Raw genomic sequence first — 26,217 nt, forward strand, 5'->3', positions numbered from 1 at the left:
TTCACATATTGCAAATTGCCTAGACTCAACTTGTTTGCTCACATTATCTAAAGATCTCTCCTCAAGGTTACTTATGTTGCGGCTTCGACTAACTCATTATTCGCGTTGCTCATACTTCACGAGTTCTTTCAGTTATATTAGCAAAGAACTGTTCCATCCTGATCATTTGCACGTAAAAGCGATAACAAATCTACTTATTGGTGTTCATGATAATCTAGGATTGCCATGGGGACTGACAATTGCAACCACTGCCATCCTAGTACGAACAGTTGTAGCCGTTCCATTGTATATCTACGCTGAGAGGAACCAAGCTAAAGTTTCACATATTGCCATTGAATGTCAACAAAACCGACAGATGATGCAAGCGAAACTTAGTAATTCTAAGTGTTATCGTAATTTGAGTAATAAGAGAAAATTAGTGCTTGAAAATCAACTGGTAGGGTTCTTTGAATAAATACATACTTCAAGTTCAGACGTGTCTTCATTGAAACATGCGAAAAAAATGGATGTCACCCATTGAAATCGTCAGTTACAGGAATAATCCAAATCCCATTGTGGCTCACATTCACATTCTCTATCAGATACTTGAGTGGATTCCAACTGTATCCGCAATCCGACTCCAATAATCGTAAGTCTCGTGACTTATTGGTCTTTAACAGTTTGTCACTTGTGTACTCGAAAACACTCTCATCTTAGAATATGTGGGAGCACAATGTGCTATTCCCAGTAGGTCTCACGCGCTAGATGTGTTTTATAAATCAATATTATTTTACGAAGAACGTTCGTCAACCACAAATTTTTGTTTGATTTAAACCTTTCTCAGAGCCATTCCTTCTAGGATACTATAAAAGCAAGGATTCCTCTACGCACTAAAAGTTCCTTAAGTAAATATTACTAATTTTCACAGCATGTTAGATTGTATAAGGAAGTAATATTTCAGCAAACACAATACATGCAAACTTCGGGAGTTATTAGCAATCGTATCTCAAAGATTAGGCATAACGAGTCCTCAGCATCGCATAATTACTTGGTTTACAATCATTGTTGGTAAAAGTACGGACCAGCATTTAATAACATGCTGTGTTCTCGAAAAAAATTGAAGATATGTATCAGTGCTTCAATTCCTAGTCCCAAGTTACATATGAATGTTTATCACCATATGTTTGTGGTTCAGTGAAGTAAGAATCATAAGTTTACCTATAAAGCCATCTACTTGTGAGCTAGTTTCAAAAAGGCTCGTCAGTTTACTGTCACATGGTCCCTGTTACACAGAGCAATGCCCAGTGTAACTGTACGATCTCACCAGGTAGTAATTAAAATTTCGATGATATTGACAACGATTTTAATTTGCAACAGGCCACTGTTCTCGCTTCTGTCAGTTATTAATAGTTGTATTCTTAAGGTTGCTCGTGATTCAATTCTCCATCGTTGGTAAAAAGACAAACCAATATAGCAGCGCAGGTTTACATCTCCAAAAATAAGATCACTCGTAAAAGTGAGACAAAACATCCGGACTACAAAATCAAGTGAATAAGTTTTGTTGCGACTGATTTCTTAATGGTGTTTTTTATTTCACTTAATAGTGATTGCCGATCCGTCTCTCAACGTTCCGTGCTCAAGTTTCCTGCTTCCCTCCATATGTACGTTAGCCGGATTGGCAAATGTAGAACTGGCGTGTTTAAGACGACCTCTGTTCTTCAATCCGAAATCTAATTCTGTAATACCAGATCCTTTACCTTATAATGCTGTGCGGTTTGTTGGTTGGGTTGGAAATCTCGCTCTTTTCGCGTGTTGCAGCTTTTTTCCAAAAGTAGGTTGGTTACATTATGTGTTAATATCCTAGGCATTTGTGATTTATTGGTGTACATCTTCAATTCACCAACTATGTATACATCTTTTGATAATGCACCCTTGTTTACGAAGACTGCTTGGTTTATGGACCATACCCCATGAAGGACATTATCCGTATAAAGTTCTACTTAACTCGATGTATCATCGCTATAACATATCAAAATGGTTGCGAAATAAAAAGTCATAAGTAATGATTAGTTGCAATTTTTTATTATTTGTGTCGCAAGTAGCTGGCTATACACTTCTGACTAACTTATTTTTATGTATTATTCATTAGTACTCCTAAAAGTGGTACCAGGAATCACAAGATAAATAAAACATACGTATAGGAAATAATTTTGTTGAAATCTTCATCTCCAAACTAAAGAAAACTTAACATGCTAATAATGCTGAGATAGTTGTAAAAGTTAAACGTAATAAAAGGATTGTCATAAAACTTGTTGGTCTGATTGTAAACTTCGTATAACATCACATAATCCAAATTGAAGTGGCATCTAGTTATATCTACCAGATGTCTATTAGTCGGTGACGAATTGAATCATCAAGATAAAAGAATAAAATAACCTAGAAAACCAGGTTAGAAATGTTGAATCAAAATTAGTGCTACAGCCAGTGAATACGCTGGCGTCTTCAATGAACCACTGCGATAAGTTTACGGAATAACTTAGTTGTAAAAGCTTTATTCTCATAACAATGAAGTGTGAGGAAACCAATTTTAATGAACATGGGTAGTAATACCATAAAAGATACAATGTTAAGTGATGCGGCACATGCTACTGAGAAAATTTCGGAGAAATAGACAAAAACCTATTGTATGTACATTTCTCTCAAAACGAATCGAAGAACCTATTAAAGCACGACGAGATTTGTTCGAAAACTGCCTCAGTTCCTTCATGAGATTAAGGTTAGCAGAATTACTAAGAATATGTAGATCAGGAACTACTGTCTAATAAAGTGGGGATCTCCGTCTGATGAGTGGAAGGTAGTTGAATTCAGACTAATTTAAACGTCACCTCAAATCAGACTTGCTGTCGTACTGCTTACAAATTATTTATAGCATGGTGTGATCAAAGTTATCATCTGCAGCGATCCGTTTATCTACGTCACTGTTTAATTAGTTTATGGACAGCTTAAAACTATAAACCGAAACGTTAAATGTCTGTCTATTACCTATTTCCAACTTTGAAATAATTAAAAACTACCGTCAGTTATTTCAATACTGGTATATTGTTGAAAAACACTTAAAAATAAAACTGTACATTTCTCCTTCCATTTTACAATCCAGATGTGTTAAATTAATTCTCCACACCGAGAAATAATAACGGGTTCTTTGACCTTACCAGATTTCGATCCAACGGACTACAAAACCATTTAAAAATTTATTTAGTACAATATGGAAATCGAACATGTTATACAGTAACTTTTTAAAAAGACGTGTTACCAAGCAATTGAATCGCATGCAGAAATGGAGACCATTTCCAAATAAATTACAGGAAACATCCGCAGTAAGGTACAGTGAGAACTGATAAATACCCTTTTTGTTGATACAGTAAAACTATTCTATACACCATAAATCTGACGTAGTAGATATATGGTAGTCTAACATTGAGCGGCTAGTAATTAAAAAAGAAATGTATCAACGGCAAATGCAACTGACATTTTTGGGAATATTTTAAGCGTATTAGTGCATTTGAATCTCTTACTTCATCCAAACGGTGCCTAAAACTCATTACCAACATTAAATAAATCATGTCAATAATTGTTAAGGAGATAAGAACTAACCTCCATCTTTTTTACGACATTTTGTCCATCCACTACTCGACCAAAAACAACATGTTTGCCATCAAGCCTATAAAAAGACGTTTAAATAATTTAATAAGTGTCTGAGACCGTTTGTACATTTATAAACAGAAAATTTTGAGTCACTAAAAATAGGTTTTGTTGTTGAGGTTTTATGAATATCCATTTAATTGTAGTGAAGTTCAAAATCAAGAGAATACTAAGATCGTTTTGAAATGTTGATAATTTGGGGTCCTATTACTCTGGATAACATCCTTCAACTTGAGGTTCGTGAGAAGAAAGATATTAAATGTCTACTTTAGGTAAATAAAATTTCGTAGCATGAAGCAATAAAGTTATTTGGTGTATGAAAACCATATCAATAATTCTGTGGCTGCACGTTGGATGTAGCAAAATCGTTCTAAAACGTCAGCCCCAGGTTTTCCTGTATGCTTTATGAATGACCTCCTTGCGATCCCTTTACTGAGGAATCCTAACGCCATGATAGAATGAAAGTTAGTTTACGACTTGGAATATCCTTGGTTAGCATCTCTTTGCACAGGACTAATAACAGTATCTTAAAATCTACAAACCCAAATGCTTTGAGATGTAGTTTCAAGTGCATTTTCTGTTTGTGTTTCAAATGACTAGTAACATTTAAGTTATATCACTCGATATATAACAAACGTCACTTCACAGTGCTGTTTTTTCGCTTTGGCAATAGGGCATGTCAGTCAGTCAGCTACAACGTAGGACCAGGCACATTTATGCATCGGTCCAAGTTGCCATACCTCATTAACACAACAAGATGGACACCGGATTCATAAAAGTAGTTAATTCAGAGGTGGTAATATATAAAAGAAAGATTGCATATAAGGATATAGTACAGGAAGAAAGAATTAGTTCGTAGAAAGAAAGATATGAAGCGAATTTTGATCTCTTAGTTTAAGGGAAGACAGAGAGTGTATACACCGACGCCATTGTGATCGATTCTGAACCATGTCACCAAGAGTCTCCAACCATTGGTTACGATAGTCACGCGGACACCAACCAAGTAGTCTGCATCTACCAACATGGCTCAGACTGGAAGTTAGTGACTTCAAGCACTGATGCCACGTTTTGGTTTGGCCGCCCCTAAATTTCTTCCAACCATCTCCAACACCGGTTAGCACTGCACGTCGTGGTAATCGGTGTTCGAGCATACGTAACACGTGGCGCAACCATCTCAGTCGATGAAGATTCACAACCTCATCGACTGATTTACCATCCTTCCCTAATAGCCTGCGTCTAACCTCACTATTACTTACCCGGTGATCCCAGCAGACGCCAGCAATATTTCTAAGGCATCTGTGGTCAAATACTAGTAGCTTACGAGTGTCTTCTACTCTTCATGGCCATGTTTCGCTGCCGTAAATTAAAACAAAACGGACTGCCGCGCAGTATACTCGTCCTTTTATTGATAGACGGACATCTCGCCTTCGCCATAGGTGACGTAAGTTGGCAAAAGCCAGACGAGATTTTCGAATCCGTGCAGAGATTTCGTCAGACACCAACCCATTAGGGCTGATCAGACTTCCAAAATAAGTGAAGTTGTCAACGCGTTCGACTACTTCACTCCCCATACTTAGTTCAGGTGTTGACGCAGACCAGTCCTGAAGCAGCAGCTTGCGTTTAGAGGGAGAGAAGTGCATTCCAAACATTCTGGTATTGTTGCTTAGTGCTACCAAAAGACTGCATTTTATCAGCGTCTTCTTTAAACAGGACTATATCATTGCGTATTCTAAGTCGATAAACGGACCTCCTGGTAGGAGATCAATTCCCGAAAATTCAGTCAACGAGAACATTGTTTCCATCAGTTGGTCTATGATGAAATTGAACAAAAATGGAGATAGTGAACAGTCTTGACGAACACCACTTGAGGTTGCAAAAGTAGATGACAGCTCGCCATAAGCTCTGACTCGACTAATAGTGTTCTAGTAAAGAACCTTCACGAGGTTTATGTACTTCTGAGGTACGCCTTTCAATGACAGACACTGCCACAGAATCTCGCGGTCTACGGAATTAGATGCTACTTTTAAGTCAAGAAAGACCACAATTGTCGGACGCCGGTAAGTATGCCTGTGTTCTAGAATCTGACGAATGGTGAATATGTGGTCGATGCAGCCACGACCAGGTCTGAAGCCAGCTTGATTCTCTCGTGTCTGCAGTTCACGAGTCTTAGTTAAGCGTCTGATAATTATCGAGGCTAGTATCTTAGATACTATATTAGTTAAACTAATCCCTGTATGGTTGTCACAGGATGATTTTGACCCTTTCTTATATATTGGGACGATAAGTGATTGTGACCAGTTAGATGGGATAACGTCTAGCTCCCAGGTCTTAGCTAAAATATTAGTCAACGTAATCGCTAAAATTGGACCACCATCCTTAAAGACCTCTGGAGCCAATCCATCTGGACCAACTGCTCTTCCTCGTTTCAGATTAGCTATAGCCTCTTGAACTTCAGCTAGAGTTGGGGGACCTACTTTAATGTTCCATTCACACTGTCTGGGAATGGAGGGTAGTTGTAGAGTAGTTGAAGGCTAGCTGAACTGTTCTCTGAAATGTTCCGCCCATCGTTCTAAACGTCTGGACTGGGAGCAGATGAGGGTGTCGTCTTTTTCCGAAATAGTCTCACTTACACTTGACTTATTAATTCCAGTTTCTTTTATTAGTCTGTAGAGCTGTCTTGTGTTCCCTATAGCCGCCGCTTTTTCTATCTCTTTTGCTTTCGTTGCCCACCACTGCTCACGGTCGTTCCTTAGACTTTTGCTTAACCTAGATCTGAATTGTTGCCGTTGTTCATCGTGTTCAGAGCCTGATGGGATGAGTTTACGAGAATCCATCAGTGCAATAGACCTAGAGGAAATCCATTGGTTCTTTGTAACCCTGTGGTTTAAATCACTGATAGATGTCACTGCTGTTTCCACAGCTGTTTGTATAGCTTTCCAAACAACATCAGGGTCAGCCTCGTTTTCAGAACTACCTAAGTGTGACCTCAGTTGTTCCTGGAACCTACTTTTGGTTTACTCGCTGCTCAGTTCAGTTCTAATGGGTCTTTTTACTGTGGCTTTTTCGCGTCCAGTGAGGTGCAAGCGGATGCGTGACCGTACTAGGGCGTGGTCGGAGTCCAGGCAGGTACTCCAGAATGAGCGACAATCTTCTACCGACCCTCTCCAACGATGACTGATGGCAACATGGTCTATGTGAGTCCATCGTTGGTATGTACATATTTCTGGTACTTCTTAGATTATCACATACCACTTACGAGTCATACTTAATACAAATATATGATAGAAAAAATCTTTTTAATTATCCCCAATGGAATCATTTTTAACAAACAACACAAGCTAAGAAGCGACATCAGAAAAACGATGTCACTCCAGCTGATTATGGAGAATGGGGACATAAATGAGGCTCGTCGATATATATAAAAGCTTACCAATCGCATTTTGTTGTGCAAATGAAGAACTGAGATCCATTTGTATTTGGTCCAGAATTCGCCATGGAAAGAACACCTAAGAGAAATAATGCAACTGATGTGAGACAAGCAATAAAGCCCACCTAAAATGACCACATAAGCACAGAGATACAACCAGGTAGTCTACACCTACCAACATGGCTCAGCCCACTTGTCAGTGACTTCATGGGTTTGTGCCATGTTTTGTCTGGCTGCCCCTAGCTTTCTCCCAACCTACTCCTATGCCATTGAATATCGCACGTCGGGGCAGTCGGTGGTTGGGCATACGTAACACGTCTCAGCCATCCCAACTGATGAAGTCTCACTACTTCATCAATTGATTTGCCACCCTTACCCAGTGCCCGTTTCCTAACAACTGCGTTACTTACTCGATGGTCCCAGGATATACGAGCGATGTTTCGAAGACATCTATGATCAAATACTAGTAACCTACGGATATCCTCTACTCTTACCGACCATGTTTCACTGCCATAAAGTAGGACGGAACGAACTGCTACGCAGTAGGCTAGTCGAGTCTTTTGTATCCGTGCTGAGATTTCGTCACACACCAGACCACAAGGGCTGATGAGACTTCCAAGATAAGTGAAGCGATCGACACGCTCAATTGCTTCACTCCCTATCATTAGTTCGGGTGTCGATGCAATTTAGATGAGGAAAGTGTTATCACTAAAAGCATGTCTACGATAAAGTTAAACAAGAATGGGGAGAATGAACAGTCCTGACGAACACCACTTGAGGTGATCAATTCTGATGACAGTTCACCATAAGCTCTCACTCGACCAGTTGTGTTCGAATAGAGAGCCTTTACAAGGTTAATGTACTTCTCTGGTACTCTTTTCAGTGACAAACACTGCCATAGAACCTCACGATCAACGGAGTCAAATGCCGCCTTAAGGTCGAGAAATACTACGATTGTGGGGCGTCTGAATGTGTGTCTATGTTCTAGGACCTGACGTAGTGTGAATATCTGGTCTATACAACCACCTACAGGTCGAAAACCAGCTTGATTTTCTCTAGTCTGTTCTTCACGACCTTTGGTTAGGCGTCGAAGTATTATTGAAGCTAATATTTTAGACACTATATTTGTCAAACTGATTCCTCTGTGATTGTCACAAGAGGACTTTTGTCCTTTCTTATAGACTGGCACAATCAGTGATTGAAACTAGTCAGATGGGATTACGTCCAATTCTCAAATTCTACCTAAGACCTCAGTCAATGTCACTGCTAATACTGGACAACCGTCCTTAAAAATCTCAGGGGTAAACTTGTCAGGACCTGCTGCTCTCCCTCGCTTCAGATTTCCTATAGCTTTTTCAGCTTCGTAAAGAGTCGAAGGACCTACATTAACTTGCCACTCAGGTAGACTGGAGATCGTGGGAAACCGAAGTGTGGCTGAAGGCCAGTTGAACTGATCCCTCAAGTGTTCTGCCCATCGATCCAATCTCCTGCATTGAGAATGTATAATATGTCCGAGAGATGGTGCAACACAGTGGTTAGAGACGTTATCAGATATGGCTCAAAATAGAAGCCAGTGGCGATCCTGCTGTAAACTTCTTTTACTTTCTTCATAAAAAGTGGTTGTAACTTCCTTAACTGAAAGAATTCTTTCTGGTGGTACCTTTCCGTTTCCTCCATTATTATCATTGTTATTTCACTTCTATACGCTAACCTGTGGTCGTTATTGTTCTCTCTATGTTTTTCTTATACGCACCTTACATTCTTTTTCGCTTCCCATTTTCATTGTTTTGTGTGGCGCATATATATCTGGTGCCCCCTTGTACCAATATTTATGTGTTCAAATAAAAAGGCAAACCAAGATATGGTATCAATACACAAAGTACATGCCAGGTAATATTATTTAATATATGTAAATAAACTGGGCTGGTAGGCTCTTTGAAGAAATGCTAGGCAGATGATTATTAGACTCGTATTTCATTATGAACAACATACAAACCAAAAACAGATGATTTAGTTGATGTCAAAACCTCATACGAGTTAGATTAGAGAAGCGTTTATCAACAGTTCTACATTTTTTATATTGAACATTTTAAAAAAGGTAGGAACACATTAATAGGACCAAAGGATAAACACACTCACCGAACCCTTCATGTCGGAGTTGGAAGTTTTCATCATCGAATTTACGTCCATATATTGATTTGCCACCGGTCCCATCCCCTTTTACAAAATCGCCTCCTTGACACATCTGATAAGACACGCATTATCAAGGATATAGTATAAAATCTGAAATATTTCATTCATTTGGAGGTGAATAAATTAAAACAAAACAATCAACTAATGGGTTTTGATGTTGATGAGTAACGATGTTGAAAAGCAACTTTAATATGGGCTTGCGTTGAAAACAAAGGCTACCTCCCGTACTACGATCTAAAGTCTGAGGCATTTGAACTAAGAGACTTTACTGTCAACTAAGAATTAGTTTTCCCCAAGTTTTTTAACTTTACACATTAATGTCGGTAATATGCAAGATGTCTGGATTTATCTCACATCAACAGCTGTTCGGCTAAGTCTCCAGCCTGATTGTTTTACATAAATATCTGTCAATTTCCTTTAAGAATGCGAAAATTACGCAAAGGCATTTAAATACATTAGGTCATGGATACGAATTGTGGTATAACTCGATGGAAACAACAATTGTGATAACCGAATCCACGTTCTCCTGTACACAAGGCACGGAAGTTCTCAGCAGTTCTCGGGACAATATCTGACCGAAGCTCCATCACTATACGACCAGCATCTCCGTTTCCAATTCGAATATCGAAGAATACCCGAGGAAGATTTCGTTTTTGTTTTTTGGTTCGCATTTCTTCGTCACTCTGTGAAAATTGAGTACATAAGTAAAGGTAAAATTGGTATGCACGTTAAACTGTAATGATATGCAGAAATACTTGTAGTAGTATCATAATAGTTCTAAAATATAACAGTGCTTGAATTAATTAGAAACAAACACTAAGTAGGAAAAAGGACTGAAACTTAGATAACTATCAACCTTTTATGCAGACAGAATGGCGATTTTCTCCAAGTCATCTGAAATGTATGAAGCTACATGCGTGGAAAGAATCAGTATGATATAATAGCACGTATTTTAAGTTCTTTTTCTAGTAATCGTACCACCTAATGAAAACTGACTTTAGAACTGTATTCGATAATTTCGATGTTTGATTATAATTTCTTGAAAAAGCTTGGACCAGATTGCCAGGTGAAACGTTGGATTTACTCCAAACCCATTCACTGAGATTTTACAAATACATTCTTCCTCTTTAATGTCTCACATCAACTCGGCGCCCAAATATTGTGAAACTATTTGATCAAATCTATACAAAAGTTCTTATAAAAAACCAAGAACGGTTTGGAAAATTGTCTTAGTTACTGAAATAATCCGACACTTTTACTGAAGATCATTTTCGAGAAAATCGAAAAGATCGTCAAGCGTTATACTGATGTGATAAATTACCAATGAATCATATTGGTTAACAGTACATATTCATCGTTGCACTTGTGTTATTAAGCACAGCAATCCATACGAAAAGCCTTTAAAAAAAATAATAATACTTTATTGATCAGCTTACTCTGTAAGAAAAAACCTAAAGTTCGGAAACCAAACATGTTAATTACATACAATATTACAAGTAATAATATCCTAATCAACATGGTTGGAGTGAACATTTTCAATTCCTACTTGTGTTTATCAAGTAAAATTACTCAGTAAACAGAGTAGAGTGGAAAATTTTGAATATAATTCGTGGATACTTAACACCACGTATTGGTAAAATCAAACTTATTAGAAGGCTTCACGAACTCCGATCATACTTAGAAACCGTTCAATAAACTTAAAAAGCATTAAGATATATTCGTTATATATATATATATATTACTGGATTTCAATTGCTTTGTGAGTGACGGATGAAGAATATAGTTAGTATGACATAGCGCGTTTGTGCTGTTGCGAAGTGTAGCATTTCGAACTAATGATATGTCTATGAGATTTTCCATGCGTAGATTACATCATAAACAATTTAATTAAATTTTTTTAAAACTTACCAAGTCTTCAACATTTTCTGCAGAATCTGATGGGTTGACGATATCAGGTTCATCCAGTTTTCGTCCTTCTAATGGAGCACTGCCATATTTCTTTAACCAATTCTCGTCCGACCAGACTTAAAATGTGAATTTCAATATAGAAATATGTAGGGAACATTTTATTGAAATCATAATCCATGGGGATATTTATATATAAATTTTACTAAACGTTGGAGAGTCAGCTCTCCCTCTCGAAATGTCCTCACATGGCCACGCGTATACAGCCACTGCCAGGGAAGTTCTACTGACTAATTATGTGTAGTTTACGAAATAAAGAGAACGAAAAACGAATGTCCGGTGCTTTAACTGGGTTGATGGGTACGGAGATCCACTCAGAAGATATGGCAAACCCTGATTCCAAACCAGTGGTGCACATGGGCTCCAGGATCCTGAGGCAACAAATGGCGTATCAGCCTATTGTTCGTCACCGACCACCATGGGACTGCATCTCCTAACGTCGCCCCACTACCTAGTGGATTAGACCTTCAAGTCGAATGCGGCCCCCTAAGAAGATCATCTGCTTCCGTTTGGGCACCAAGGTAGTATCACAGCCCTCACACAAATCAATGGTAACTACACCTGGAAAGTTTCCTCTTGCTTCGACGCTCAGACAACTCTTAACATTCATATAATAACATACGATTTTATTTCTTTCATATCACACACTAATGCAGATCGGACAACACATAGGATTGGTTAAGTTTTTAGAGAGTATTAATTTCGATATCTGTTACCTATCACAGACCCGTATTCAATACTCTAGTGAGGTACCACAAACCCATTCTCCATCTGTCGTTTCGAAAAGCTTGTTTCTCATATGTTTGCCCGGGGATCCTGTGGCATTTTCGTCTGGTCTTGCTGGTGTCTGTGTCGCACTAAGCGCTAGGGCTGAAGCAGCACTAATCAATTGGATCCCCATTAACAGTTGGTCATGTGCTGTTACACTACAAAGTTTCATCAAAGTGCGAAGAAATTGGTGTGAGAAACGATATCTTTTCGTTATCTCCGCCTACGCTCCGACAGATTGCAACCTGGATGCAATCAAGGATGAATTCCACCACCAGTTAACTGTTCTTCTCCAGAAAGTGCATTCGACAGATATTGTAGCGCTAGTCAGAGACTTGAATGCTCAGGTCGGGCGTCTAGGCACAGAAGAGAGTCGTTTAGGTGGCCGATGGGGAATTGTTGGTCGCAGGACAGATGACGGGGACCGTCTACTGCAACTGTGCACAGACCACAACCTGTTTCTGGCTCGCACTAACTTCCGGCACAGTCATCGCCGATGTGCCACCTGGCGTGGTTGTGTACAAGACTGCTGCTCCTTTTGGAGTATCTATTTGGACTCCGATCATGCCCTGGTCTGCGCCAATCTCACCTTACTTTTCAGTGGACAACGAAGTGACCGCCACCAACGGATTGATGTCAGCAAGTTGGTTGCGGCTTATGTTGCAACTATATATCAAACCGAGCTAGGTCCAAGGTTAGCTACCATACCATCAGAAAGTATAGATGAGCACTGGTTGCAATCGCATGACGCCATGAAAATGGCGATTTAAGTCGCTTGTGAATTCGCGAAACTTCACCCTTATAAGCACTGGGTTTCTTCAGGCTCCTTACAACTCACTGAAACCCGACGGTATACTCCGAGTGACCGTGAAATTGACCATGAACGAAGACTGTTACGCAATTAAATTAGGCAAAGCTTGCGTAAGGACCGAGAAGCCTGGTGGTCGGAGCGTGACAATTAGTTGGGAGCAGCAGCTGCATCTGGTAACTACCGGAAGCTCCTCCAACACATCCGAGCCACTGGCAGCAAAAAGTCTGGTGTGAGCGAAACAATCTGTGAAGATGACGGGATGCCAATCACTAGCGTCCACCGACGTCCTGGACGATGGGCAGAGTTTTTCGAGAGACAGTTCAGCTGATCTGTTGCTGCGACAAAATCGATCAAACTGCCCTGCTCTCCATACCCTGTGACGACTGATCCACCTAACAAGGCCGGAGTCCTCAAAGAACCCCAAATCTTGAAGCGCTACAAATCACCAGGTTCAGATGACTAACCTCCTGCCCCATTTTAAAGATGATAGTGACTTTCTGGTTAAGGAACTGCAACGTTGTTTAGAAAGGTCTGGGAGCTAGAGAGTGTACCAACGTCATGGAACGAGTCGATAGTTATTTCTATCTTTAAGCAGGGTTCTGCAACAACTATCGGGGATAATTCTACCTCCGATCGCATCCGAACTGTTGGCTTCTACCATACTTCGTAGGTTGTTCAAAAACCGAGAACGATTAGCTCGCAGGGAGCAGGCTGGTTTTCGTTCCGGTCGAGGATGTATTGATCATATCTTCACCCTCCGCCAAATGTTAGAACACCGTCATACTTATCACAGGCCAACAATCATAATGTTTCTTGACATTAGGGCTGCCTTCTATTCGTTGGACAGGACTGTTCTCTGGGATTGTCTATTGAAGAAGGGTGTGCCTGAGAAGTTTATCAACATCCTAATGGCCCTATATGCAAACACCTCAGGCAGATTAAGGGCATACAACCACCTTTCTCCATTGTTCCACTCAAGCAGTGGGGTTAGGCAGAGTTGCTTAATCTCACCATCCCTCCTCAACATTGCTATGGATCACGTTCTAGAAACAGCTCTGATGGATGTAAGTAATGGCGGTGTGGATCTGTTTACTGGAGAAAGACTTCTCGACCTTGAGTATGTGGATGATATTGTCTTACTGTGCGATAATGCCAAAGCCATGCAATCCGCACTTAATCAGTTAGCAATCAGTGTCCGTAGGTATGGTATGTGCTTTGCACCTTCGAAATGCAAAGTACTTCTAGAAGACTGGCAGGATTCTCATCCTGTACTCACCCTGGATGGTGAGTAGATAGAAGTAGTCGAGAAGTTCGTGTATCTAGGTAGCAGCATAAGAGCACGTATAGTGAAAGCCAGAGCGGCTTATGTCAATCTGGGCCATCTTTGGCGCCTTCGTGATGTTAGTCTGGCTGTAAAAGGTCGGACCTACAACGCGTTGGTGAGAGCAGTTCTGCTCGATGCCTATGAAGCCTAGCGTCTCCGAATTGAAGATGTTAGACAACTCTGTGTTCGATCATCGTTGTCTCCGAAGTATTACTGATATCCAGTGGCAACACCATGTTAGTAATGCAGAGGTTCGGCATCGTGTGTTCGGGCGTAGCGACGGTAATTCAATTGATGTCATCATCCTGAAACAGCGACTTCGATGGCTGGAACAAGTCTTACGAATGTCGTCCAGGAGAATTCCATATCGTGCATTACTTGCCGACACCTGGACCGGTTGGAAAAGCGGAAAGGTGGTCAGTGTATGATACAGTGTCCCGGTATGAAAGAAAGCTGTACAGGATCGACTCCTACTGATTATTCATGACTCCCTGATTGAGGTCCAGAGATGGTACAACACAGTGGCATGGGATGTTATCAGACATGGCTCAGAATCGAAGCCAGTGGCGATCCTGCTGTAACCTTCTTTTACTTTTTTCATAAAAGTAAACGTAACTTCTTTAAGTGAATGAGTTCTTCCCGGATATGTTTTTGCTAACTGAACTGTTTCTCCCATTGTTTTCATTATTTCACTCTCATACACTAATTTTTATTCGTTGTAGTTCTTTTATTATACGCACTTTGCATTCTCTATCTCTTCATAACCTCGTTGTTATTGTGTGGCACATATGTAATTGATGCCCCATTGGACCGATGTTTATGTGTTCAAATAAATAAATACACAGTATAGGCTTGAGACAGTGTGATCAACTTGCAGCAATTTTATCACACCAACAAACAGTAATGTCTGACGAGGTGAAATTATTTGAGGGTGACCGTTGCCATATGAATAAATAAGACTAATGACTGAAAACATTCAAGACTCTAACACTTTGAAGAAAGTTAGTTATAGACGTAGAAATCAACAAATGTTATGCCAGAATTTACCAACTGTTACACAAAAGGTTGGCAATTTAAACTAAGTCATTGGAGACGTAACAATATAAAGGTATAATACGAACAAGCTACACATAACTGGAAGTACACTATATGGCTGACTGATTGTCTAAATAAAATGTGATTTAAATTATCTTGAAATTGAATAGTCTCAAAAATTTCGCACCACGACAATAATAATTGAAAAAAAACATTACCAGGTCGACTCCAACCCTCCCGTATGCGTACTGGTCTTGCCACATTAACACGGATGGTACGCCCGAATATTTCACTTTCATTCTATAAGAAAGATTGAGAAGACATTATAATGGTTTCACCAAAGAGTAGTTTATCTCTTTGATAGGAAATCAAGTAAAAGTACAATAGCAATAAGCCAATCAAAATATTCAAAGACAAACGACTTTTATCTGATATCACAATCAACAGAAGTACCTTTGTGCAATGCACAAAATGATAACGAATATTGTTCCTCACTATAAATTAAATACGATAGCGTTAAACAAATTAAGTGCTCAATTCTTTCTATGTTGACTGCATTTAACAGGCGGATCAACACTCTTCTTAAATTGAAGTCCTTATCCTTAAATTCCGAATCGTAATTTTCTAACTCGAACAACAATTACCTGACCTCAAATTTCCAACTCTAACCCTTAACAGTGAAGGGCTCGTGAGAATCGATGTGTCCTTATAAGGGTTTGAGAAGATGAATAATCTATATCAGCAAAGATGGCTCTACGATGCTTTTTTAACTTACAAACAGAAAAACTAATAGGTTTACTAATCATACAAAAATTTGTTTGATTCGTGTAATATTGTTGTCAACTTCCCATAAACTCTGTTGTTTTTGGGTTGACTGACAACTGGTTATAATTCGTAACAGTTGTTCTGAGCTCATCACCAATATTATACTTATATCGAAAATTTATACTAAACCCATAGAGGGTTCAAAATATTGTGTTCGAATCCCATAAGAAAGAAGAAACGACTTCATTTCGTTGTTTAGCAACCTAAGCTGGACGGCTTCGCGAATGTCTTGTAAGATGGCACTACGACAAACAAAAGTGTCATCCGTTCTGTTTTTAAGGTGTTGGATACGGTCACTAAAAGTGATAAATATTTCCTTACACATGACCCCAAAGTACTTCTCTTGTAGCGAGAGAAAACGATGTGTTTAAATTATCTGATGAACCCCGGTCGACTGGAATGATCAAGGCTTTATACTTGAGTGAGGTGCTGATAGTTATTTGTTTGGACGGCATTAGTGCCAAGCACAAAATGTGTCCGAAACATCGCATCTCATATTTTTGAGAGACTTTATCACGCCCATAGATACATTGTGAAACCTCAGTATAGCACGAGTAGATATCTCTGGAGACCAATCAGTAGTTGAAAACAATATATTACTGCACTAGTTTCATGTATTGAGTGAATTACACATTTGGCAAATAAAAAAATCCTCCACAATAGTAATATGAGTCGACACAAAATTTACGTAATTTCAGTTGATATCATGTTAGCTAAATAAAGTATATCTCCTACGATAGTTCCCTTAAGTTGGTCGGACTAAATTTTCCACCTCACCAATATTATCTGCAGGTTAGAATTTAAGAAAGTCTAATAAAATCGGAAATTTAAATCTATATTTCGATTATTATACGTGTCTGCACCATAAGTGATGATAAACCACCATAAATAACAAGGCGAGACTTTGTCTTATCATTATTAAGTTTGGTTGATGAACATTAATAATAATAAAGTATACCTATGACTATGACATCCCGAACACACACGTTGAGTTGAGAACATGAAATTCAACGTAGAAGAACCAAAACACTTCAGACTGTACAACCAATACCCGCTTCATAACTGTTATCCATTAATCAGTAGAAGCTTCACAGTGCCCAGCTTAATACATAGTCCAAATTAAGCTACTGAATGTTAATTTAAGTCATTTTAATAAACGTGGATACAACTAGTAGAGTTTGTGAGGAGTGTTATAAACACTGGTAAATATGCACTCCTGTTTTGCCAAAACCCCATACCAAACTACACTGGTTTTACAACCCTGTCTCTCCGTCAAATGTTTGGTCATACTACTTTTGACTACCTTGAAGTATGCTATCTAGAGATTTCATTTTATTTGAACACAAATATTGGTAAAAGAGGGCACCAAATACATATGCGCCATACAAAACAATGAGAATACGAAGAGAAAAAACAACAATAACGAACAGATTACTGTAGGGTAGTGTAATGATAGTAATTAATAGTAATAATGAGGGAAACGGAAATGTACAACCAGGAAGAATTCTTTCAGTTAGAGAAGATACAACCACTTTTTATGAAGAAAGTAAAAGAAGGTTACAGCACGATCGCCACTGGCTTCTATTCTGAGCCATATATGATTACGTCTCTAGCCGTGTTGCACCATCTCTCAGACCACAGCCAGGGAGTCGAGAAGGACCAACAGAAACCAACCCTTTGCGGCTGTCTTTCATACCACAACACCATGTCATACACTGACCACCTTTCCGCTTTTCCAACCGGTCCAGGTGTCGGCAAGTAATGCACGATATGGAATTCTCCTGGACGACATTCGTAAGACTTGTTCCAGCCATCGAAGTCGCTGTTTCAGGATGATGACATCAATTGAATTACCGTCGCTACGCCCGAACACACGATGCCGAACCTCTGCATTACTAACATGGTGTTGCCACTGGATATCAGTAATACTTCGGAGACAACGATGATCGAACACAGAGTTGTCTAACATCTTCAATTCGGAGACGCTAGGCTTCATAGGCATCGAGCAGAACTGCTCTCACCAACGCGTTGTAGGTCCGACCTTTTACAGCCAGACTAACATCACGAAGGCGCCAAAGATGGCCCAGATTGACATAAGCCGCTCTGGCTTTCACTATACGTGCTCTTATGCTGCTACCTAGATACACGAACTTCTCGACTACTTCTATCTACTCACCATCCAGGGTGAGTACAGGATGAGAATCCTGCCAGTCTTCTAGAAGTACTTTGCATTTCGAAGGTGCAAAGCACATACCATACCTACGGACACTGATTGCTAACTGATTAAGTGCGGATTGCATGGCTTTGGCATTATCGCACAGTAAGACAATATCATCCACATACTCAAGGTCGAGAAGTCTTTCTCCAGTAAACAGATCCACACCGCCATTACTTACATCCATCAGAGCTGTTTCTAGAACGTGATCCATAGCAATGTTGAGGAGGGATGGTGAGATTAAGCAACTCTGCCTAACCCCACTGCTTGAGTGGAACAATGGAGAAAGGTGGTTGTATGCCCTTAATCTGCCTGAGGTGTTTGCATATAGGGCCATTAGGATGTTGATAAACTTCTCAGGCACACCCTTCTTCAATAGACAATCCCAGAGAACAGTCCTGTCCAACGAATAGAAGGCAGCCCTAATGTCAAGAAACATTATGATTGTTGGCCTGTGATAAGTATGACGGTGTTCTAACATTTGGCGGAGGGTGAAGATATGATCAATACATCCTCGACCGGAACGAAAACCAGCCTGCTCCCTGCGAGCTAATCGTTCTCGGTTTTTGAACAACCTACGAAGTATGGTAGAAGCCAACAGTTCGGATGCGATCGGAGGTAGAATTATCCCCGATAGTTGTTGCAGAACCCTGCTTAAAGATAGAAATAACTATCGACTCGTTCCATGACGTTGGTACACTCTCTAGCTCCCAGACCTTTCTAAACAACGTTGCAGTTCCTTAACCAGAAAGTCACTATCATCTTTAAAATGGGGCAGGAGGTTAGTCATCTGAACCTGGTGATTTGTAGCGCTTCAAGATTTGGGGTTCTTTGAGGACTCCGGCCTTGTTAGGTGGATCAGTCGTCACAGGGTATGGAGAGCAGGGCAGTTTGATCGATTTTGTCGCAGCAACAGATCAGCTGAACTGTCTCTCGAAAAACTCTGCCCATCGTCCAGGACGTCGGTGGACGCTAGTGATTGGCATCCCGTCATCTTCACAGATTGTTTCGCTCACACCAGACTTTTGCTGCCAGTGGCTCGGATGTGTTGGAGGAGCTTCCGGTAGTTACCAGATGCAGCTGCTGCTCCCAACTAATTGTCACGCTCCGACCACCAGGCTTCTCGGTCCTTACGCAAGCTTTGCCTAATTTAATTGCGTAACAGTCTTCGTTCATGGTCAATTTCACGGTCACTCGGAGTATACCGTCGGGTTTCAGTGAGTTGTAAGGAGCCTGAAGAAACCCAGTGCTTATAAGGGTGAAGTTTCGCGAATTCACAAGCGACTTAAATCGCCATTTTCATGGCGTCATGCGATTGCAACCAGTGCTCATCTATACTTTCTGATGGTATGGTAGCTAACCTTGGACCTAGCTCGGTTTGATATATAGTTGCAACATAAGCCGCAACCAACTTGCTGACATCAATCCGTTGGTGGCGGTCACTTCGTTGTCCACTGAAAAGTAAGGTGAGATTGGCGCAGACCAGGGCATGATCGGAGTCCAAATAGATACTCCAAAAGGAGCAGCAGTCTTGTACACAACCACGCCAGGTGGCACATCGGCGATGACTGTGCCGGAAGTTAGTGCGAGCCAGAAACAGGTTGTGGTCTGCGCACAGTTGCAGTAGACGGTCCCCGTTATCTGTCCTGCGACCAACAATTCCCCATCGGCCACCTAAACGACTCTCTTCTGTGCCTAGACGCCCGACCTGAGCATTCAAGTCTCTGACTAGCGCTACAATATCTGTCGAATGCACTTTCTGGAGAACAGTTAACTGGTGGTGGAATTCATCCTTGATTGCATCCAGGTTGCAATCTGTCGGAGCGTAGGCGGAGATAACGAAAAGATATCGTTTCTCACACCAATTTCTTCGCACTTTGATGAAACTTTGTAGTGTAACAGCACATGACCAACTGTTAATGGGGATCCAATTGATTAGTGCTGCTTCAGCCCTAGCGCTTAGTGCGACACAGACACCAGCAAGACCAGACGAAAATGCCACAGGATCCCCGGGCAAACATATGAGAAACAAGCTTTTCGAAACGACAGATGGAGAATGGGTTTGTGGTACCTCACTAGAGTATTGAATACGGGTCTGTGATAGGTAACAGATATCGAAATTAATACTCTCTAAAAACTTAACCAATCCTATGTGTTGTCCGACGTGCATAAGTATGCGAACGTTGGAGGCAGCCAGTTTGAATGCTGCGCGTGGTTTCAGAAAAACTGCTACAGTATTCCTATTTGGTGGTAGCATACAATTTTCAACCAGGCAGTGACTCGAAAACGTTTAAATAGAACCGAGTTTCCACTATAAGAGAGCTGCTGTATAAGTCGAAAAATGAGAATACACAAAGTGGTAATAAAAGAGAGTGAATAAGTGACGTAGTAAATAATAATAATAATAATAATATGAATTGTTTGACTGTAAATCGAAGCGAGAATAGAGTTTTTAGTAAATATCATCATTTTCATTATATTTGTGTGTGGGCTGTGGTACTGCCCGGGTGCCCAGACCGAAGCAGGTAAAGTACTGAGCCCAACGTGAAGAAAAAAATAGATTATTAAGGTGTAGTGATTAATCTTATCAACTGTTTGTTTAGTGGTGAGAACCATGAAAATTCTAGTACTTGTTACCGAATTTTACCAATCGACCAATAACTTATTGATTCCTGACCGCCCTAATAAGGTTGACACTTGAGTACGTAAATATATACTTGCTGAATAAGTTACGCTATAATATGTTCAAAACAACTCGTAGAACGTCTCTTATGAGATGCTTAGATGTAGTGTATTAAATATATCAACATTAAAATAAATGTTGAGAGCATGACAAGGACGATAAGCTTTATTACTTTTTAAAGCATCACATTCTTTAAATTAACGTGGTACAAGAAATTTACAACTATACTAATCTCGAATTTTAAACTGATTATATTCAAAATGCTACTCTGTGCTTTAAATTTCATTGGAGCGTATGAAAATATAACTTACCATATTATCAATGGCACTCATAGCATCCTCAACTTCTTCGAATTCAACAAAAGCGAAACCTCTGTGTTTTTCTAACAGGAAATGAAAACAGAATGACATTTACCAGTTTGATAGTCCATGGGCATATTAATACTAACTATGTCTCCAAAAGGGATAAACGCCGCACGAACAAGAGGTACATCAACTTGCTCTGATAGTCCCCCTATTAAAAATTAACAATATTACCTAAATAAATGAGAGCCTACCAACATATATAACACGCTTATTGACTGGATTGTATGAACCCGCAGGGAGCTGAAGGGGTGGTAATTCAGCCTAGAATAATGAAAAGTTATTTAAAGAAGTGAGTGAATCCGAGATTTAAAATCAAGAAGTCAAAGTACAACCAATTTTTATTTCAAAAAATCCGCATAATTTACAAGAAAATCACCAAGGAAGCTGCATAGGTTGTGGATTATGCATATAACATATTATAAGTGCGCTGATAGACAACCTGAAAATGCCACCTATTAGTAACGAAAAGGAACATAATTACATGAAGCCACTGATCAGCTGTTTTGTATCTTCCCCAGTTCTTGAGTTGGCATACGTTGTGAAAGCACAAACGACGGCCAACCAAGCAGCAAACTTCATCTACTAGCATAGACTTTTCATATTTTCAACTTACTTCAAACAACAGTCCACACATGCTTAAGACTATTCCGAAAAAATTAAGATAGTCTATAGTTTGGTCTAGTGGAGGGGCATCCTGTGATAATGGGACGAATCTTAATGGTTTATTAAATTATCATAAAGACATACCTTCGAAGTTTATTGGGTCTCCTAGGATCTGACGCGGCTAACATATCTGGATTTTAGAATAGAAGTACTTTTTACAAAGATATAAAATGTTGCAGTACAAAGAATAAACAGTTTCTTAAATGTAGTTATTTTATTTTAACACATAGATAATGGTACAAAGAGGCACCAAATACATATACGCCAAACAAATCTTATTCGATATGTGTGAGGGCTGTGATACTACCCGGGTACCCAAACCGAAGCAGGTGGTTTTCTTAGGGGGCCACTCCCCGAGCCTTCGACCAGAAGGTCTGATCCACAAGGCACTGGAGCATCGTCAGGAGATGCAGTCTTATGGAAACCGGTGACCAACAATTGGTTCATATGCCATTTGTTCCCGCAGGATACTGGAGCCCATGTGCACCATTGCTTTGGAATCCGGTTAAAGCGCCGGACATTCGCTTTTCGTCCTCTCATTTTCGTAAACAACACCCCCGCCACGAGAAGGCAGTGAGTAGGACTTCCCTGGCAGAGGCTATATACGCATGGCCTTGTGAGAGCATTTGGAGAGGGAGAGAGGACTCTCCTCTCTCTCGGCCGTACCAGGGCATTTGGGGGCTTTGAAATGTAGTACTATATAATAAAAAAACTGTAAATGTATCAAGCAGGTTAAAATGATGTTCTAGATGTATTATAAGTGGTAAATTAGAAGAAACTTTGTGGAGCCACAAAGGTAGAACGATTTGGAAAATATTAAGCTAAACTTCTACGTAATTACCATGATGCGATAGTCATTAAATGCTGTTTTTGAGTTGCCTATATTCTAAAATTGTTTTAAAGCGTTTCTCGTAAACCCTGAACCGAAGTCCGAACGATTTCATAGCTCGTCGTTATATACAGTTAAGAGTATTCCTATCTTCCTATAGTGCAGAAGTTTCATAATCCAACTGGGTCTGCATAAAAATGTCAAAAATAAATGAGTTTTACCGTCAAATTGTTCGAAAATGCACTTCGATGTTGTTAATTCAAGACTGGTTTTAACGGCACTTTCGTCATAGCATATCCAATATCGCTGCGACAAGTTAGTGTAAATCAACTGATTTCTGTGAGATCACTACTCGGTGTTAAGGTACGGTTTCCAGACCTTTGGTATCCCCTGATGTGTTCTAACCACATGGTTGCACTAACCGAAATGAATTCGATGATAATTTGGAGGTTGATGTCTCGAATCATTATGATTCATCATGCCCAACGTAAAACCTGGCATGATTCATTCGCCATATTACAATTCAGCGACAAAACTACTTCAAAAACACTTGAGTAGTAGAAGCAGGAGCAGTAATAATACTAGTAGAAAAGTTAGGTACAGAAAGATAAAAAAGTAGAATGAGATATTGGGATTCAAGTTTTAAAAGAAGACAAGGATTGAATGCACTACCATTGTGAACGATTGAGTCGTGTTACCCTCGAGTATAAATGAATGTGTTTGTCTCAGAGCAGTGAAGATGCTAGAACCAACAGCCATCACGTTACAAAGAGGCAAACTAGTTTCTTGTAATACGAAGGATTTCAAAACTAAAAAATAAAGGAGTAGAGGCGCCAAAGCAAACCAGTCAGCTGAACTAGTGATTAAGGTAAGTATAAAAATATGTGAACGGAGTATGAAAAGGGATGTAAAGAGGTCAAGTGGTATAGGGTGAGTACTAACAATAATAATCAGTAATAATAATTACGGATCAAGTGCAAAATATGGTACATGAACGCTAATGAGTGCGAAACATCCATCCTCATCTTACCAAACGTTGTTCCACGCGAAAGACGGCTAACCATTAGTATGTGCATATTTACAAAGTCTTCTCTCGAGATGCTTCACTGATGGCTGTTGTCATACCCTTTGGAAGAGAGTCCCATGTAGCGCCGACCGGTAATGAGAAGCGTGATCTTGTCTGGATGTTCACTCTTTCATGTGTTATTCGTCTCGGGTTCCTTTAGAAAGTACAAAGGTGTTTCAAGAGGGATATTTCTATTTGTGAGATCCAGAATGCTTCGTACGTTACACACTCACCAGGTCGCCTACCAGTATTTAACCTAGACAGCACAACCCCAGGTTGTGAAGTTGGTTCCAACTTTTTGTCACTTAAACTTACACATAACGCCGCTGCATGCCATCGTACTCACTTCAGCCGATTCATTTTCTCCATGATGAAAAAGGGTGCAACAATTCTGCGTGTTTCATGATGTGGGAGGATGTAGGCCATGAATGGAGCCCAAGAGAGCCCACGAGTCGGCACCTTTACCTGCCTTCAAATGAGGTGGAGAGTAACGAATGATTTGGTTGCATTGCGCTGACAGTTTCCGGCGTCCAGACTTTTTGTTAGCAACAGACTAAGGTCGCTCTCTACTAAGTTTCTAGAGACGATGACTTCAAAGGGAGTAACTAGCCTGTCTTTGAAACGGGCATCGTTTGGCATTTTTGAATGACTAAGAACATAACCATTCCTCGATTAACTAGGCTTCCAGAGGCTAATTATCCGAGTTATATGTGTAGTTTGCAAAACAGCAGCAATACATTACAATTTAGACCGACAGATAACGACAGATGTTGTAAAATGGTTAAAACAAATCCAAAAGTACAAATAATTAACAGCCAAGACCAAACACTGGTGATAATATTCTATGTAACGATAAGTTATAGACCTCACTCGTATATAACTTACTACAATCCGTGGACTACAATTGGAGATGCACAACTGTAACGCGAACTTTCAATAGTCCCCCCTACCCAAATGGTTCAAATTGTTGCGGATGGAATAGAAGAAGCTTTCGCTTAACGGGCTTCCGTGACTAGTAATAATGGATAATCAACACCTCCAGGCAGGAACCTAAGTATATTAACGATAAAAGAAGAAAAAGAAATTGGTAAATCATAGTAAGATATTATCCTTAGCCCTTAAGAATAGATCAAGATTCCTCTTAAAGGACTCCTGGGAATTCACTTGGAATAGCTCAGACTGCGGCGAATTCCAGCATTTTACAACTATTAAGGAGTAAAATTTGTGTCTACAGTCCGCTGTGCTATGTCGTGTCTCTAGTTTCTGGGTGCTAACCCATAGGTTCGTGTTGGAGCTAAACCTAAGAGGATATCCATGTGTTAAGGATGCAGTAAGCCAAAAGAAGGTCACCGAACTTATTTCGTGGCTCGCCGTTGGACATGTTCCAGAGTGAGGGAGGAAACACTGTTTCCGTACTCTAAATGAAGACGAATGAAACTGTTGAAGACTATGTGGAAATGTCTCCCGTCAAACTGGCCAAAAATGAGCTTCAATGTTACCAGTGCAAGGTTTTCTCGAAAGATATTTTTGTCACAGCGTAAAACTTCAAATTTTAAGGTACTAGCACTTCTAAATCTTTCGCAACTTGGGATACTTCTTGAGAGGAGTTTCCTAAGTTGTAACTGTAGTCTGCAACATGTCTCAGATGGACTACTTTACACTTCAAAGTGTTAAAGGTGAGTCCGTTGTCATCTGCCCAACTTTGAAGTCGAGTCAGATCCTCCTGAAGTAAGGGTTGCGTATCTCTCCAAATTTTTGCATGACTAGCAGAATGTAGTGAGTATGTCGATACCTGACGTGGAAGATCGTTTATATAAATCAAGAGATGAAAAGTCTCAGTACTGAACCCTCATTGACTCCACTAGGACATTCCATAGTCTGACAGAAATTGAAGCTAACCCTAACGATAAAATGTTGATTTTTTAGATTTGAAGCTAGCCAATCAATCAAATGTGACTTGATTCCTAGTCTTTTGAGCCTATTGATAAGACATATATGGTTGACCCTATCAAAAGCTTTTAAGAAGTCATGTCAAACGACGTCAAACTTTCCCTTGTGGTCAAATATGGTTGTCCATTTGCCCACTGTAGTCAATGGGCTGCTTACACAAGAATGACCCTTTCTGAAACCATGCTGTTGAGGTGAAAAGAAGTTTCAGAATAAGAAATTGTCGCTTATGCCGTCGCATATCGGGGACTGCATAATTTTTGAAGGTATAGCGAGAAGAGCCACCGGTTGGTAGCTGGTAGCTGAGTTGAGCTCCTTTGAAGATTGTTGTGATGTGAGCCATCCTCCAAATTTCCGGCAATGTGCCTCGGCTTAGCAAATGTGAGAACATCACGCTAAGAGGTGTTACCAGGATTGAAG

General features: G+C 40.0%; 2 protein-coding genes across 2 annotated transcripts; one reads left to right on the forward strand and one right to left on the reverse strand.

The window, feature by feature from the left end:
- Window positions 1-73: 73 nt before the first annotated feature.
- COX18 (Cytochrome c oxidase assembly protein cox18, mitochondrial) lies at window positions 74-2,048 on the forward strand (the record flags this gene model as incomplete). The annotated part of the gene is made up of 4 exons (XM_012940070.3): window positions 74-436; window positions 469-628; window positions 1,584-1,810; window positions 1,844-2,048. 4 exons carry the CDS (start codon window positions 74-76, stop codon window positions 2,036-2,038), a joined length of 945 nt encoding a protein of 314 aa, XP_012795524.2. The 3' UTR covers window positions 2,039-2,048.
- MS3_00003550 (uncharacterized protein) lies at window positions 2,045-24,859 on the reverse strand. Its single transcript, XM_051211375.1, has 14 exons — window positions 24,736-24,859; window positions 22,040-22,085; window positions 21,906-22,005; window positions 21,774-21,871; window positions 21,484-21,731; window positions 21,342-21,440; window positions 21,239-21,309; window positions 15,423-15,504; window positions 11,210-11,325; window positions 9,772-9,984; window positions 9,248-9,353; window positions 7,112-7,187; window positions 3,634-3,700; window positions 2,045-3,210 (listed from the first exon to the last, which is right to left on the reverse strand). Exons 6-14 carry the CDS (start codon window positions 21,361-21,363, stop codon window positions 3,142-3,144), a joined length of 822 nt encoding a protein of 273 aa, XP_051071430.1. The 5' UTR covers window positions 21,364-21,440; window positions 21,484-21,731; window positions 21,774-21,871; window positions 21,906-22,005; window positions 22,040-22,085; window positions 24,736-24,859; the 3' UTR covers window positions 2,045-3,141.
- Between the last annotated feature and the right edge of the window lie 1,358 nt (window positions 24,860-26,217).

Source organism: Schistosoma haematobium, chromosome ZW, assembly GCF_000699445.3.
Source record: "Schistosoma haematobium chromosome ZW, whole genome shotgun sequence".
Taxonomy (NCBI): domain Eukaryota; kingdom Metazoa; phylum Platyhelminthes; class Trematoda; order Strigeidida; family Schistosomatidae; genus Schistosoma; species Schistosoma haematobium.

What these genes read in the sequence shown, in the direction of transcription:
- MS3_00003550 (XM_051211375.1), bottom strand. Translation starts at nt 21,363, where the DNA reads ATGCCCATGGACTATCAAACTG. An exon ending in GGAGGGTTGGAGTCGACCTG is followed by an intron (nt 11,326 to 15,422) that starts GTAATGTTTTTT and finishes TCACATTTTAAG; the next exon opens with TCTGGTCGGACGAGAATTGG. An exon ending in CAGAAAATGTTGAAGACTTG is followed by an intron (nt 9,985 to 11,209) that starts GTAAGTTTTAAA and finishes CAATTTTCACAG; the next exon opens with AGTGACGAAGAAATGCGAAC.